Source organism: Cervus elaphus, chromosome 9, assembly GCF_910594005.1.
Source record: "Cervus elaphus chromosome 9, mCerEla1.1, whole genome shotgun sequence".
NCBI lineage: Eukaryota > Metazoa > Chordata > Mammalia > Artiodactyla > Cervidae > Cervus > Cervus elaphus.
In genome coordinates, this window is record NC_057823.1 from 95,958,300 (window position 1) to 95,976,104 (window position 17,805).

The 17,805-nt window shown below is 43.6% G+C and overlaps 1 protein-coding gene across 1 annotated transcript in view; it reads left to right on the plus strand.

The window, feature by feature from the left end:
* The first annotated feature begins 11,274 nt into the window (after positions 1–11,274).
* LOC122700636 (leucyl and cystinyl aminopeptidase) overlaps positions 11,275–17,805 on the plus strand; it is a 95,393-nt gene continuing 88,862 nt past the window's right edge. The window contains exon 1 of the mRNA XM_043913680.1: positions 11,275–12,020. Coding sequence (XP_043769615.1) covers positions 12,002–12,020 — 19 coding nt within the window. The 5' untranslated portion in view covers positions 11,275–12,001. The remainder of the gene's footprint in view (positions 12,021–17,805) is intronic.

A 17,805-nucleotide genomic window follows, 5' to 3' on the forward strand; every position in this document is an offset into this window, starting at 1 on the left:
TAGGGTGGAAATTGGTTTGTAGTATTGATTGTATAATATCGATTTCTCAGAAATAATGTTGTGGGGTGCCTATTCGTGTATCAAACTTAAGTACAGACTGTTTGTTCAGGATTTAAATCAGGAAAATTTTCCAATATTCATTAAAGAGAAATGGTTAGAAAGTCTGAGAAATGCAAACTTAACAAGATAGGAAAACATTACTGTCTCAATCGCTTCTGCAAACTTTACTTTGCAACTGTAATTTCAAGATCTTTGGCTAATTTGTTCTCCTTCCTCCCAAAGTCATTTTCTTCTCCCATACTCCCAGATAAGTTTGGATAACCAGTTTTCTATTCTCAGTACATGACTCATTAATTCCCATCTTTAGGTATTACACACATGACGTCCCACACTTCAAAGTTCATATCTTCCTCTTTTGAATTATACCATATTTCTTGTTTTCAATACAATATTTTGGGTTCATGCCTCTGTAAGGAGTTCCCATGTTAATACCACCTGGCATGTCCCTCTAGTCATCCAAACAGTCTTCAATTATAATCACAAGCCTCATTTTAAAGTAGGCAGAGCAAATTGCCTATGAAAAGACTTAAAAGATACAAAGGACATTATTTCTCAGTTTTAGAACCATGCAATCTGCTGTGTGCTCAGACGCTCAGTCATGTGTGACTCTTTGAGACCCCATGGACTGTAGCCCACCAGGCTCTTCTGCCCATGGAATTCTCCAGGCAATAATACTGGAGTGGGTTACCATTTCCTCCTCCAGGGGATCTTCCTGGCCCAGGGGTCCAACCCATGTCTCCTGCATTGGCAGACATACTCTTTACTGTTAGTGCCCCCTGGGGAGCCCCTTTATCACAGTACTCTTTTTTAAAAACTATTTTCTAGTAAACCAGTAAGTTAGGAAAGCCTGACTCATTTCTAATATTTTGAGTTGGAATAAGTGTAAATAGAACACTCTAAAAATTTAATATGGAAAAAGGTGGGGAAAGGGGGTAGGGGAACTTTTTCTGAAAGAGAAATAGTTGTCTCCATGGCTGCAGATATGAAATTTTATTTTCTTCCTATTTCTTCCTATTCATATCTCCAGATGTAGAGTCAAAGAGTAAAAGCAGAAATCTTAGAAGAACAAGTAGAGTTTATTTTAGCTGGGAAAGGGTAAACAAGTAGAGATATGTTAGCTGATAAGGATTAAAGAAAAGCTCTGGTCTGAAATAAGTATACACAATCTGTGTGATCCAGACAGTTAGAACCCCTCAGAGTCAGACCCTATGTCCTCAGTGAGTTAATTCAAGTCACACTCAGGGACTGAATTAGGTCACTTAAGCAGCAATGAGTAAAAGTGAAAGTGAAAGTTGCTCAGTCATGTCTGACTCTTTGCAACCCCATGGACTGTAGTCAACCAAGCTCCTTTGCCCAAGGGATTCTCCAGGCAAGAATACTGGAGTGGGTTGCCATTTCCTTCTGCAGGGGATCTTCCCGACCCATGGATTGAACCTGGGTCTCCTGTATTGCAGGCAGATTCTTTACCATCTGAGCTACCAGGGAAGCAATTAAAGGTTTGTATTTGTTTATTCAGCAATGAATAAGTTGTTGGTTAATGACAGAGGCTGGGTAGCAATGGAAGATTTGTATTTGTTTATTCTTGTTGTCAGTTCAGTTCAGTCTCTCAGTCATGTCTGACTCTGCGAGCCCGTGGACCGCAGCACGCCAGGCCTCCCTGTCCATCACCAACTCCCAGAGTTTACTCAAACTCATGTCCATTGAGTCAGTGATGCCACCCGACCATCTCATCCTCTGCTGTCCCCTTCTCCTCCCACCTTCAATCTTTCCCAGCATCAGGGTCTTTTCAAATGAGTAAGTTCTTCTTCTAGAAAATAGTTTTGATACTACTGATCAAAGCACAGTCTTAAAAATAATGCTCTATGTTCTAGAAATGCCATTACCAGGTAGGAAAAACATGTTAATCACCTACTTTCAGTTGACTATTTCTCTGGGAAGCCAAAGTATTTGGATTTTAAGTCCAAGGGAGGTAGTGTTGGCTCCACCACCTCACTGAGGACCTAGAAAGAAAAAACACCTTCAGTACTGACCTTTCAAAGCCCAATCTAAGTGCTGCCTAAAAAGGGAAACTTATGGATTTTTTTTTCCCCAAAAATACATCCCTCCTTATCTAGTGGCCTCTTCTTCTATAATTCCACAATTATAGATTCATCCCTTTCGGTTAATGAAACTTAAAATATTAAATTGTAATTCCTTAATCATGCTTTAGTGTGACTTCTCAAAAGATTTTTTTATATGGATCATTGTTAAAGTCTTTACTGAATTTGTCACAATATTGCTTCTGTTCTATGTCTTGATTTTTTCACTGGGAGATATGTGGGATCTTAGCTTCCTGACTAGGGTTCAAACCCACAACCTGTACATTGGAAGGTAAAGTGTTAACCACTGGACCACCAAGGAAGTCCCTTGATTTTGTTTTTTTAGATTAATATTTATTTCTTTATAGCTGGCTTCCCTGGTGGCTCAAAGGTTAAAGCGTCTGCCTGCAATGCGGTAGACCCAGGTTCGATCCCTAGGTCAGGAAGATCCCCTGGAGAAGGAAATGGCAACCCACTCCAGTATTCTTGCCTGGAGAATCCCATGGACGGAGGAGCCTAGTGGGCTGCAGTCCACGGGGTCGCAAAGGGTTGGACACGACTGAGCGAGTTCACTTCACTTTCACTTCACTTCTTTATAGCTAACTGGCAAAAGGGCTGTAAGGAGAGAAGACCCTCAAGCTAGAAGAGAACTGGGGGAGTGGATTCTGGAATGAAAGCAATACCCCCAGAAAGGACTGTTTGGGTACAAAGCTCTGGAGGGCAGTATCTGGTACTCTTTTTAATGGATACTGTATACAGAGGGCATTTGATACATATGTATTGACTATGTGAAGCAGCACCTAGAAGTGAGGAAGAAAAAATAGAAAATGAGACCTCAGAGAACTCAGAGACAAGACCACTTGGCAATTTTGCCTCAGAGGCTCCTGCTGGTACATGATTGTATAATTGCGCATCATGTATTATGCATTGTGAATGAATCCCGTGCGCTGGCCCTGATTGGAAAGCCTTAAAAGCAAAACCTTAGCTCCTGTTTTGTTTTTGGCTCTCTTTGGTCTCTGCACACCATGGGCATCCCACAAGCAATGCTGACTGAATAACAGGCTGTGCAGGCAACCATCAGCCAGAGGGAGGAAGAGGCATCTGAGTCAGCCTAGAGTCAGCCAAGAACTGTGGCCAAGTGTCATTTTCTGCATAAATATTACAGGACCTTTCTCCTGGTCAAAAACAAACAAAAACCTGAAGGACACATTCTACTTGAATGAATCAGAGGCACCCATCTGTTTCAGCACAGCTGTAAGAAATAACGGAGAACAAAAATCAGTATCTTCAGAAGTGTAAACACCTCCCTAGAGAGAGTAAGTCATTCAAAAATTGCCGCTGGAGATCCTCTCTAAAAAGATTTTTTTATATCCTCTGACTTTTAGGGCCTGTGCTTGCTTTTCACATCTGGAGCAGGGCCTACCATCTCTGCCCCAGAGAGGCCTCTTCTGTTGCCGGACTTGTATCAACTCGACACCAAAAACTTGGTTTTCTCAGGATACCGTTATTTTAAATTATTAGGTTAAAATATGTCAGAGTTAGAAAAATTGGTTTGCTCTTGCAGTATACTTTGTGAGTCTACTCTTTCATTTTTTCACACCATGTACATGAAATTAAAGTTTCACAATTCACATTTAATAATAATAGCAAATACCTCTTTGGTGCTTATTTTTTGCCAGTCTCTGCCTGAAAGCATTTTTGGTGTGTTAGTTCACCTTATCCTCACAGTAACCTGAAGAGGAAGGTAGTTGTCCTTAGTTTGCAAGGAGAAAATGAAACCCGAGGAGGTTAAGCAGCTTGCCCCAGTCAGAGGCAGTGGTTTTTAGTTTATTTACAGAACTGTGCACTTCTCAACATGGTCAATTTTAAGAGCATTTTCATCACCCCCAGGAGGAATCTGTACTCATTAGAAGTCACTTCCTTCCTCTCTTCACTCTTAGGCAACAACTAATCTATTTTTTTTTCCTCTATAGACATGCCTAGTCTGGACATTTAAAAACAAAAAATCAAATAATACAACATATGATGTTCTGTATTTGGCTTCTTTGATGGACATTTGGGTTGTTCACACTTTTTGGCTATTTTGAATAATGCTCCTATGACCATGGGCATCCCTGGTAACTCAGTTGGTAAAGAACCCACCTGCAACGCAGGATACCCGGGTTCGATTCCTAGATTGGGAAGATCCACTGGAGAAGGGAAAGGCTACCCACTCCAGTATTCTGGCCTGGAGAATTCCATGGACTACAGTCCATGGAGTTGCAAAGATTCGGGCACAACTGAGTGACTTTCACTTTCCTATGACCATTCATTTACCAGTTTTTGTATGAGCATAAATTTTCAGTTCTTCTGGGTACATAACCAGGAGTGAAATTGCTGGATCAACTCCATATTTAATCTTTGGAGGAAATGCCAGACTGTTTTTCAGCACAGCTGCATTATTTCCACCAGCAGTATATGAGCTTCCAATTTCTCTACATCCTTGTCAACAGTTATTAGTATCTGGCTCCTTGATTCTAGCCATCCTCTGCCTATGTCTAGCCAAGGCATGAAGGGGTACCTCATTATGGTTTGTATTTGCATCTCTCTCATGGCTGATAATATTGAAATTTTTCATGTGTTTATTGGCCATTTGTGTATCCTCTTTGGAGGAGTGTATCTTCAGATCTTTAGCCTGTTTTTAGTTAGTTTTTTTGTCCTTTATTACTTAGTTGTAAGAGCTGTTTATATATTCTAGATGCAAGTCCCTTGTGAAGTATATTCTTCGCAAAAATGGCCTTCCATTATTTGGGTTGTCTTTTCACTTCTTGGGATGCTGTCCTGGGAAGACAAATTTGTCTTCACCCTTGTCTTATTTCCATTAGAAAAATGCTGTTACGATGAGTTGAACTGTGTCCTCCCAAAATTCATATGCTGAATCATACCCCTCAACACCTCAGAATTTGACTTTATTTAGAAATAGAGTCAGAAATGTAATTAGAAAAGAAAAAACGTGAAGTTGCTCAGTTGTGTCCGACTCTTTGTGTAGCCCACCTGGCTCCTCCATCTATGGTATTTTCCAAGCAAGAGTGCTGGAGTGGGTTGCCATATCCTTCTCCAGGGGATCTTCCCGACCCAGCAATCCAACCTGGGTCTCCTGCATTACGGGCAGATGCTTTTACTGTCAGGGGAGCCTGACAGTAGGGACACCTACCTACTTCCCTGACCAGGGAAGCCAGGGAAGTAATTAGTTAAGATGAGGTCCTATTGGAGTAGGATGGACTCCTGCTTCTAACTGAGGAGTGTCCTTGTTAAAGGGGGCGAAATGGACACAGACAGGCAACAAGGAGGAGGCCTTGTGAAGCCTGGAGCTTTACTGCCATAAGTCAGGGAACTACTAGGAACCAGAAGGGAGGCCTGGAACATATCTTTCCCTGGTGCCTTCAGAGGGAACATGGACCCACAGACACCCCGATGTTGGGCTTCCAGCCTCCAGAACTACGAGACAATAATTTTCTGTTATTCCAGTCACTTGGATTATGGGGGGTTTCTTTCTTTCTTTTTTTTTTTTTACAGCAGCCTTAGAAAGCTAATACAATGTCTAAGACATTTTTCCATTTTGGTAGTTACTTTCATGTCAAAATTCAAGATTTAATAAGATAACATTTTTAGGTTTCAGATCTTAGTTATATTGATCAATCATATGAAAAATTACATTGAATTGGGTTCTATCTTTACATTTCTTATACAAGTATCTTAGGATTTTGAAAAAAATCAAAATATTTGGCTCTTAGCTACCTAAGCAGACCTTATGCTTTTTAGATTTAAGCTTAACAAAGGTAAACATTATAAAGATGCTTAGTAAAACAAGAAGGTAACACTACAAAATTAAAATTTCTCTTCTCTGTTAGAAGTTATTGGATAACAGATATTAATTTCTTTTTTAGATTTTCTCCCTTTTTTGTAGTTCTTGCCTTAATGACAACATAAGTATGTGAATTAATCTCTTTAAAAATAAATTACCCTTTAAATATTTTCTTAGATTATAACTTACTGTTTCTTGCTTGTTAGAAACAAGCTATTTTATTTTTAAATGTTTTTCAATTATTTCTGATTATAAACATAATATATAAATATAAATTATTTTTTATATAAATTAATATATAAATATAAAATATAAATTATAACTATAATATATAAATATAAATAAATATAAGGTGGCTAGTTTTGATAAACATGCAATCAAGCAAATATAATGCAAACAGATTAGGGAACTTGATTCAAATGTCAGAAGGATCTTGCCAAGTAGTGTAGGTACAATGGTGAACAATATTGAGAAAGGAGCTTAGAACTGGATTTGAAAAGACAAGAGTCTCCTTTTCTGATTGAGCAGCTCGATCGATATATGATTGTGGGCAAATCACAACTCCTTCTGAACTTCTCAGTTACCCCACATACATTATGACTTAGATTCCTTTGGGTATAAAGATACTCAGGAACACTGAAGTCCTGGTATTTGTGTTTGTATCTATGCTTGTAGTTTTGAAGTGGGCGGGGGGGGGGGGGCGCGTGGGGATGCTATTATTAAGCTATAGCACATTAAAAAGATACAAGATTAAATGCCAAAAGTTGTTAAAATAGATCAGTATTCATAACATTGGGTAGACATTTAGGTTGCCTACCTAACTTTTGGTTCACTTAATCTCTTTTTCCTTTCTGAATAAGAAAAATGAGTTTGTCTGAGTGCCCTCTTTGTCCCCATATGAAATAAGGGAAGTGATCCTAGACCCTGCTTTGTCTAAGACACCAATTACAGGAACTTTATTTTCATTTCCAGGGACTGGTTTAGAAATGTACATAATACAGTTTTGGCAAATGAAACTTAGGAAGAATTCTAGTAGGGTATTTCTTAGAGAAGTTTCTTTGTTCTTGAGAAAGAGACATCAAGAGAAAGGTTCTTTCTTCTTCCTCCGCCACAGCCACCGTGTCGACTAAATGGCCCTCAGTCTCTGAAAACTGCTCAGAGAGTACACGGAGTGAGAAATTGGGTTTTTGACAAGGTTGGGGAGCTCTGACTGGAGGTTGCCTTATTTCTTCTCCTGGTATATGGGATGGTAAATGTCCTTATTCTTCAAACTAATTTGATTCAGCATATTTTTTTTTGTAGTCCAAAGCATGTGCACTAGTATATGACTGCTCCTTCTTGATAACCTTTTACTTCATTTGGCTGAATCTTTTTACTAAACTCTAAGCTATACAAGGACTTCGCAGGTGAGTAGATGGTAAAGAATCTGCCAGCAAACTTTCCTGCCTGGAAACCTGGGTTTGATCCCTGGGCTGGGAAGATCCCTGGAGAACAGAATGGCTACCCACTCTAGTATTCTTGCCTGGAGAGTTCCATGAACAGAGGAGCAGTTCATGGGGTCACAAAGAGTTGGACACCACTGAGCGACTAAGCACGCACACGATACAAGGGCTTCCCAGCTGGCTCAGTGGTAAAGAATCTTCCTGCCAGTGCAGGAGACACAGGTTCAATCCCTGGTTAAGGAAGATCCCCTGGAGAAGGAAATGGCAACCCATTCCAGCATCCTTGCCTGGGAAACCCCATGGACAGAGTAACCTGGCATGCTACAGTATGTGGGGTCAACTGGACATGAGTGAATGACTGAGCACGCATACACAAGTTACAAAAGAATTCTGTTGGATAATTATTCTGCTTTCCTCTGTGCTCTAAACATTTCTCAACTTGCTATAACGTCAAGCATCATAATCGATGCAGGGTATGTGTGCTGCAAATAGGTTATTGGAGTAATGAGATATCTACTCCTCCAGTCCTTGAAGTGACTGGAAAGTTCATGGTGGTCATCTGTGTCCTGGCAGGAAGCTGCATCCACCATTTATTCAAGAAGTGGATAAATATCATTTTCAAATATGTGCACTGAATTAATGTATTTTAATTGTCTATTTCAAAGTTAGAAAGCTTACTTAATAATGCTAAACCTAAATTTGATGTGGACTATCAATAAATTATATGGGAGTATCAACTAAACAGTGGTAGCCTGAGGATAGCTATATTTCTCTTTAATTCATATCCATTTCATGGATTATTGTCATTGACCTTAATTTCCCTGTGGGAAAAGGGAAGAAACAGAAAGTTCCAGAGTTATGGTGTAGAGCTCATACCACCTGAGTTCCATCCTGTCTGCCACCTGTGAGTAAATCCTCTAACCTCTTAGATTTCAATTCCCTCATCTGTTCAATAAGGCTTGGATTAGCTGTCCATGGAATAGGAAGCATTTTATTTTGATGAAAAAAAGTTCCTATTTTCATTGACTAACAAGTTTGCTGCTTCTTTATAACTAAACACTGTTTGTTATTCAAGGAGCTCATATTTCCCTTTCATGCTATTTATTATACATTATAATTAGCCCTCCAAATTTTTGGCTTTCAAATGTTAAATAGACATCAAGGATTCCAAAAAGAGTAAATGAGTATAGTAGATAATGTCACACTATCTCCTCTGATAGCGAATAGTTACTTCATAATAATTTAAAGTATTATGCCCTTCACTAAAGAGGAAGTTCTGTGTGGGAGGATAGGAGGAGGTTAGAGACTGAAGCATAATGGGTTTCAGCATGAGTCTGTGAAACAGTGTTCCCTCAGAAAGGCTTTATGAAGTGAAATGTAAAATAGGATCCAAAAAATAAAAACCCAGACTAAAACAAAACAAAATTCATCTTTATACTTTTGAAGGTAGATAGGATTCTGAAACATTTTGATTTTTGTTACTCTTTCTATCTCCAATACAAACCCACACTTCTTTAAATGGTCCTTATGTATTTGTGTGTGTGTGTGTGTGTGCACACGTGTGTGCATGCAGGTGGGCATACCCATGCCTGGGTAGGAACAGGAGGCAAGAAGTTGGCAAAGGGAAGATAAAGAAGTTATTTGTCTTTATGCCAAACAAATCACATAAGATATGATCATCCACCTATATTTGTTAGTGCAATGGTGAAGCATTTTTACAAGTCTCTGAAGAATTGACGTATTTAAGACGAAACACAAGGTAATGTGTTTCACACTTAAAAGCATGACAGACTCCAGCTTACAGGTGAGGTGAGGTGAGGAGATTTAACAAGCTGTGGAGCTGTAAATATCTCTAAGTGCTTTGACTGCAAAAATAACTCCAAAGGAACATGACAGGACCCTGACTCACTGGAAAAGACCCTGATGTTGGGAAAGATTGAAGGCGGGAGGAGAAGGGGAGGACAGAGGATGAGATGGTTGGGTGGCATCCCCAGTTCAATGGGCATGAGTTTGAGCAAGCTCCAGGAGTTGGTGATGGACAAGGGAGGCCTGGTGTGCTGCAGTCCATGGGGTCGCAAAGAGTCAGACACGACTGAGCTACTGAACTGAACTGAAAATATAGGTAAGAGCCTCCTATCTAAGCAATAGGAGTCCTTTGGGGTCCTTTTAACAAAATCCAGCACTACAAATACTATATGATATTTGAACACTTATGTACCAGCCCCTGTGGTTCACTTCCTATTTTTGGTTCTGAAGTTGAGTGGGGGGAGGGGGGTTGCTGAGGAGGCAGCCTAAGGGCTCTGATTGTCTTTAACACAATGTCAAGAGAAGAAAGCAACTTTGAAGTGTCATACGATACAGACCTTCTCTGTACTGATCACAAACACACCACTCAATATAGAAACGTTCTCTGGAAGGGTTTTCAACATTGCAAGAGAACTAGAACTCTAAAAACCTTGGCATCCATTCACAAATCCTAGGATTTAGGATACAGCCCTTTATGAAGGAAATGACCCTGTCTTCCTGGAGCTTGCATTCTGGAAAGAGAGATTGGTAATAATGAAAGAAGGAACAAAAACACTGTTTTAGACAGTGCTCTGAAGATAGTAAAGCAGGGCTCAGTCTTTACTCAGCAGATCATGTTTGGACCTATTTTCCGTTGGGGGGCCAGGGAAGAGCTCTGAAGAGATGACATTTGAGTTGAGCACTGAAAGACAAGAAGGAACAAGCAGGGAAAAGCACAAGGCAGAAGGAACAGTTCATCCACGAGGAACGCGTTATGGGAATGATTTGATGTAACTTGGCGACTTTCAGGAACAGCCAGAAGGGCCTCGGTAGACAAAGCATCGTGGGCACAGGTGGGAGATGAGGTCCCAGAGTTCAGGCAAAGAGTTTCAATTTTTATTCTAAGTGTCCTTGGTATCCACAGGAGGTTTTAAAGCGAAAGTGAGCGATTTAATACGATCGACACTTTAAAATGAACCTTGCAAAACACAATAATTGCACGCAGCTTTTACTTCTTGGAAACCTAATTTCTAAATTCCCACTCGGGTCACACAGCGCCGCGGCCGTCCCCGTCTGCCCAGGCTGTTTGCGCTCTCTTCCAGCTTGTTTGCACGCGACGCCCTGCTGTTGACAGCCTCGGAGGAGAGCCTGTGACAGTTGGCAGGCGCCGGGAGGCGTTGCGGGAGCCAAGTTGCTGCTGGGGCCAGGGCTGCGCTGGGGGAAGGAGGGAGGAGGGACGGGAGGCGGTGGCCGCGCCCTGGGAGGGCTGCGATCTCCGCGCCGTGGCGGCGATGCGCCGTCTGAGCAAGGGATGAAGAAGCCGGGGGCCCAGACGAGCTTCCCCGGGGCTCACGGCGCCCCCACCCCCCCGGTTTGTTTCCAGTCCAAAGGTTCGCCGGCCCTGCCCGGAGTTTGACGCCGGAAACAATGATGGCTGGGGGGCTGCTGGCGGCTGGGGCGCTGGATGTCGGGCAGCGGTGGCGACCGGTGGAGTTTCCGTTTCTCGGGCCTAGCTCCTCCCAGCCCGGCCGCAGCGGCGACACCCTGGGGGGTGGTGGTGGTGGTGGTGCGGAGCCCCGCCAGGTGTTGATTTAAGGCTCCGCGGGGCCAGGCCTTCTGCCCACATCCTGCGGGGCCAGTTGGCCCCGGCGGATCCAGCGCCGCGTTTTGTCATCTGCCTGCACCGGGAGGTAGAGGCGGTGCCTCCAAACCCGCTAGCCCTCCGGGGACAGGACCCCGGGTGCCCGCCCCCGGCGGTCGCCCCCCTTTCAGTCTCCGCCACCGATCGCTCACTATGCGGCGAGCGAGCAGCCTACGGAGACGACGCAGAGTACCTGTTCCCTGGAGCCTTGCCGAAGGGAGCTGGACCCCCCACCCCGGGGGAAATTCGAAGCTTGGGCAGTCAGCGGAGAGCCCTGCACCCGCAGCCTGCTACCTACTCTGCCTTCAGATCTCGGCGCCCGCGGCCACCTCCCACTCAGGTCTCTGTTCTCACCCAGCCATCCGAACCAGCGACCCCACTGGGTCTGCATCCCATCACCCTAACTGAAGGCTCAACAGGGGGGCGTGTATTTCAGCCTCTTCTGTGGCCTGTGTTTCTCGTCCCATCTCTGGAATGTCCACTCCGTGGGGCGATGTGTTACGCGCGTGGTGCCGGGGTACCGGCGTCTAGAGCCGGGACACCTGCCAGACGCGACAGACCATCCTGTTTGCTTTAAAGGGACTGAGCGCGGTTCGGAGCGCTGGACCGGGGAGAACTAGAGAGCCAGCCTGCCCGCCGGCCTTCCTGCCTGGGGCGGGGCTTGTTCTGGACACGCCCCTCCCAGGCCCGCCCCCTCCCAGGAGCCGCCCCCCCTAGATTCCCCGACTCTCTCTGCAGCTGTCTGGAAAACCCGGAGTGGCGGATCCCAGAGAGGGCGGAGCGGCGCCGCCCCTCGCGGCACCTCCCTGGCAGCCCTGGGCGCCGCGCCGGGCATGCTCAGTACGCAGGGCCGCTCGGAGCTCTCGGAGGAGGAAGCTCGCGCGCTCCCGCTCTCAGGAGCCGCGGCCCGGGGCAGAGGGGGCCGCAAATAATGGAGCCTTTCACCAATGGTGAGTAGGCGCCGCCGGAGGGAGGCCGAAGCTGGGAGCCGGGCTCTCCCGGGGCCCAGAGGGTCGTGGGGAGTCGTGACACCCGAGGGCGAGCTGCAGCCGCCTCCAGCGCAGGTTTCCCGCGAGAGGTTTTGCGGTGAGGTGGTGGTGGGGGGGTGCTGGTGTAGGGGCCCCGGTGGCAGGCTGTCGGAGGCTCGGGGGAGGGGGCGGGAGGCGGCGATCGCCAGGCTCGGGGGTCGGGGGCCGGGGTTGCTGGCGTGAAGGTCAGCGCCACCGCCCGTCCCGGGTGGGGACACCCGGTGTCCCGGACACCTCGCTCCTCTGCGCAGCCAGGTGGGCGAGCTGCAAAGTTTGGGCTGTGGTGCGCATTGGAGGGGGGCGGCCGGGAAAGTTGGCGGAGCTTGGGTTTGCACCGGGTGCAGAGTGGGCTTTGGGGCGGGAAGGGTTAAAGGGCGGTCAAACCCTCAACTTGGGTGGCGCGCTCGGAGCTGTCCCCCCCTGCCCTTCGGCGAGTTGCCGGTGTGACTTTTCCTGGTAGGGCTGGGTGGGGGGTGGGGGCTTGCTAGGTTAGTTCAGTGGAAGGTAGAGAAAAACTTGCAGAAAAGCTGGATCACCCCGGCTGGGCGCCGGGGAGGTTCCAGCCCGCATTGCCGCTCTCCCCGTCTGTTGCGGAGGCATTCCGCAGGAGGTTCAAGCTTCCTCTCCCTGGCTCCCAATAAGATCGGCTTTTTTTTTTTTTTTTCAGTCGAGACTCATTAAATATCAAGGGGCCGTCACGGTGATATCACAATGTGACTTGAGGCGAGAGTCCAAAGCCGGAGCCTGCAGGAGGTTCGGCTAACAGCCACAGCCCTTTACTGACCGAAGGGAGCGAATCCATCCCACCCTTCTTTTAAAACCATGGCTTTTGTTTGGACCACAAGTGCCATGTAGGGGTGAGATGCCTTTCAATTTGCGGTGTTGAGTATATGGATTCCCTTTTGGGGACAGAAAGTAGGAAAACTGCCAGTAAGGGAGAATTCACGCTGAAATGGGAGAGTTCACTCTCCTAGTGGACATGTGTTTTCCTGCGGGTGGTTGGTTACTTAAGGTAGAGAGTTTGTCGCATTAATAGAAGGCAGAGTCTGCCTCTGTTAGGGTGGTTCTCTTGCCACCCGGGAGACAGAGACATTGTCCACTATGCCCCAGACCCGAGCCAGACTTTGTTGTATGCTCTTTCATGCCTGCGACTGCGAGCTACTAATTATATTCTCCCTGTCCCTAATTCAGAGTGCTTTATTCTACTGCCATATCCCTGTCTGTACTGTTTAATTAGGTTTAATGATGACAGCTTTAATTCTGAATTTTCTCATTCAGGTTCTATTTGTAATTACTAAGGCTCTAAGAGTAGTCTGATAAAGTTGGGAAAGAAAAATAAGGACGATTTGAGCTAAAAGGAAGCTTAGAGAACATCCAGTACTTTGGTATAAAGTATGTTTAATACAGTTTCTTAAATCCTTTCCAGTGGGTATCCTAAGGCTTAGCCTGTGTTCTAGGTAGAAAGCTTGGAGCTTCCGTGTTTGTAGGATTTTAAATGTGAAGTTTTCTCTAAGTTAAAAAAACAAAAACAAAAAACTCCTCTCAACAAGGCTGAGTCACCCATTTGGTTAAGATTATTGCTAGCTGATTTGGTGAACCTGTGCCTACAGAATTAAAGTACATTCTCAAGTCTTAAAATTGGAGCCTTTTCTCCCATCTTAGAATAGTTTTAGAATATGTTCCTCTGGATGTGAATATTTGCAAATTGTCATATTGGGGAGGGCAATGAAAAAGTCCCAGAGAGGAGAATAAAAAAGAAGCAGTGCTTCAACTTTCATGTAGGAAATTGGATTTCTAATCCTTTCCTGTCTCCTAGATTTTCAGTCTGTGCTGGAGATAGTTTAGCAGCATGTCATTTTAGTTAATGTAGTAATTACTCCTTGGAACCTTATCTAGCATCCTTTAGCAAGGGGGATACAAACTAACATTTAAGTCAACAAGAAATTGGTTGATTGGTTTAGTCACTAAGTCACGTCTGATTCTATTGTGACCTTGGGGACTGTAGCCTGCCAGGCTCCTCTGTCCACGAGATTTCCCAGGCAAGAATACAAGAGGGGTTGCCATTTCCTTGTCCAGGGGATCTTCCCGACCCAGGGACCAAATCCCGGTCTCCTAGATGGCAGGCGGATTCTTTATCACTGAGCCACCAGGGTAGCCTCAACAAGAAATTAGGTCCTAACACTTTGAGGTGCTTTTCGGGTTTAAGAAAGACTCATTATTTCGGAACTTTTGAAGAATAGCTGTAGAATTTTCTAGTGTCTTCAAACAGGACATGATATAGTGGAAAGTACGCTTATCTTTGTACTTAATCCTTTTGAGTGCAAAGAATATGTACATCTAATTCTCTCATAGGTCTCAGTGTTCTGGTGCAGAATATTTCATTACCCATAGAATTTATCATTGGAGGGTTTATCAAGTTTGGCCTGGGCTTTTGTTACACATTCATTCTCTTTTAATAAAATTGTCACCACTTACACTTTGTCATGTATCTCTATATGTGGAGAGAGGTGTGAGCACTTATCGAAAAGTTTCAATAAGTCGGGGCCATGTATCTTTCAGTTAAAATTCTTGTCAATGATTTCACTCCCTGAAAAGAGGTAAATTTGTAAAGAAGACAAATTTAGTTTTGCTAATTTGCTTTCCAATACTCATCTATTCCAGTTAGGCCTTTTCTGCTTTCCATGTTTTCTATCAAAACTTGCTGCTGGTATGGGTCATTTTTCTTGGACCCTGCTCTCTACCTGATAATGGATTTATTTGATGACCGGCCTATGTTAACCTGTCACTGCTGCAATCCATTTAATATGCACATCTCCAGAAAGGGCTTACGTTATTGCCAAGAATTTCCATTTGGCTCAGGAGATATTTTTGGTGTTGCCCTTGGTAGGGACTGCTGACTATTATGCTGAAGACAGGACATCCAGTCTGGCTTTGGATATTTGGTGCCTTTTTTTATTATGGGGAGAGGAATGTGCTGGACTAGTACTCAAGGTTGGTTTGGTAGGAGCTGTTATCTTCTGTTAAGCAGAAGTGAAACTAATCAGAAGTAGTGATTGCTGTATTACCAAAAACCAACCAAACAAAAAATAGAAACTCTGTAGGTCTTTTGATAAATGTCCGGGGACTTCTCTGGTGGCTCAGAGGGTAGAGCGTCTGCCCGCAATGCGGGAGACCCGGGTTCGATCCCTGGGTTGGGAAGATGCCCTGGAGAAGGAAATGGCAACCCACTCCAGTATTCTTGCCTGGAAGATCCCATGGACGGAGGAGTCTGGTAGGCTACAGTCCACCGGGTTGCAAAGAATCAGACACAACTGAGCGACATCACTTTCACTAGATTAGGGCAAGTGATTATTTGATGACTACCTAGTTTTATTTGTCCTCACTTGCACATAAGATTAGGGCATTTTAGAATAAATTTATGTTAAGGAATGTAGATACAGACCTCATCCTCAGGATCTGATTCAGAAGGTCTGAAGTTGGGTCTAGGAATCTACACTTCATTTTTAGCGTGCTAAAAGTATTCATCAGAAGGGAGCTTTTGAGAACTTTACTAGATAAGCAAATTTCATATGTGTGTGTGTGTGTCTATTTTTAAATGCTTTCTAGTTTGTGGTATGGCCCAAGGTAAATTTCCAGAGGGTGGAAAATCATTGATATTTTGAAGCCCCAGCACTGAAAACAATTTAAACACGTTTATGTTTCCCAAAGCCCCCAAGAATCACTTTAATACTACATCCTCGTGTGTAATCTAACAAGGGGGACTTCCCTATCTTTATAAAACTATTTTTGTTTTCAGATTGGCTTCCAAGTGAAAGTATTTCCCAACTTCCAAAATGGGAAGTGTGGATAATAAATTAGATGTTCATGAATTATAAGGCAGTATAAAATTGTGATTTCATCATTTTAATCTTACAAATAGCAGTTATCCTGTTAGGTATGTGCCTGTGTGTGCTCAGTCATGTCCAGCTCTTTTAGACCTCATAGCCTGCCAGGTTTCTCTCCAGGGGATTTCTCAGGCAGGAATACTGGAGTGGGTTGCTATTTCCTACTCCAGTGCATACCTACAGAGGTATGCATTTGTTTAAAAAAAATTTTTTTTTTTAGCATCTATCAAAGCTCATCTATGTGAGCTTACTGCATTGTGTTCATGTGTAGTTTTTTTTGTTCTGAAATAACTTACCATATTGAGAAAAAAAAAAAACAACGGAAGATAATAGTTTACAATAGTTTACAATGGAAGATAATAGTTCACATGATAGAATATAAGTTAAATTCTGCTTTTACTTTTCTGTCTTCAATCTTTATTTCAGTTAAGGGAAATAGGAGTATATAGGATTCGAATATTAACATCACTTAGTAGTATAAGGTCAAGGCTGTAACTAGAAACCAGTCCAGCTGTTAACTGGAAAGCAGAGGTGGAAAAGTTCTGTACATAACAACTTCCCCAAAAAGGTATCTTGAGACAACATCAGTATCATATTTTAGAAACTATTAGAACCAGTGATTATTATTTATCTGGAGATGATTCTTGAGAACTCAACTTGATAGAGACAGAACCAGAAAGATTGATTATAAGGAAATTATCATATAGAGAATGAGAAGGGTGATTTCTTTCTCAGGAATCAGGCAGACACCATTTTTGTAATGCCTGTTTACAAGTAGATTTTCTGCTAGGCCCAGTTAGCAGAAGCCCCAGAAACGTGCTATCAGTTAATGGTAACCTGATCCTAAATCAAGATGGGGGAAGAATAGGATGGGGAGACCTATTACGATTATACAGTGGAAGTGACAAATAGAGTCAGGGGATTAGATCTGATAGAGTGCCTGAAGAACTATGGACAGAGGTTCAGGACATTGTACAGGGGGCAGTGATCAAGATCATCCCCAAGGAAAAAAAAATGCAAAAACGCAAAATGGTTGTCTGATGAGGCCTTACAAATAGCCGAGAAAAGAAGAGAAGTGAAAGGCAAAGGAGAAAAGGAAAGATATACCCATCTGAATGCAGAGTTCCAAAGAATAGCAAGGAGAGATAAGAAAGCCTTCCTCAGTGATCAGTGCAAAGAAATAAAGGAAAAGCATAGAATGGGAAAGACTAGAGATCTCTTCAAGAAAATTAGAGATACCAAGGGAACGTTCCATGCAAGGATTGGCATAATAAAGGACAGAAATGGTATGGACTTAACAGAAGCAGAAGACATTAAGAAGAGGTGGCAAGAATACACAGAACTCTACAAAAAAGATCTTTACCACCCAGATAACCACGATGGTATGATCACTCACCTAGAGCCAAACATCCTGGAATGCAAAGTCAAGTGGGCCTCAGGAAGCATCACTACGAACAAAGCTAGTAGAGGTGATGGAATTCCAGTTGAGCTCTTTCAAATCCTAAAAGATGATGCTGTGAAAGTGCTGCACTCAGTATGCCAGCAAATCTGGAAAACTCAGCTGTGGCCACAGGACTGGAAAAGGTCAGTTTTCATTCCAATCCCAAAGAAAGGCAATGCCAAAGAATGTTCAAACTACTGCAAAATTGTACTCATCTCACATGCTAGCTAACTAATGCTCAAAATTCTCCAAGCCAGACTTCAACAGTACATGAACCATGAACTTTAGATGTTCACGGTTTTAGCTGTGATTTTCTAAGTTGGATTTAGAAAAGGCAGAGGAACCAGAGATCAAATTGCCAACATCCACTGGATCACTGAAA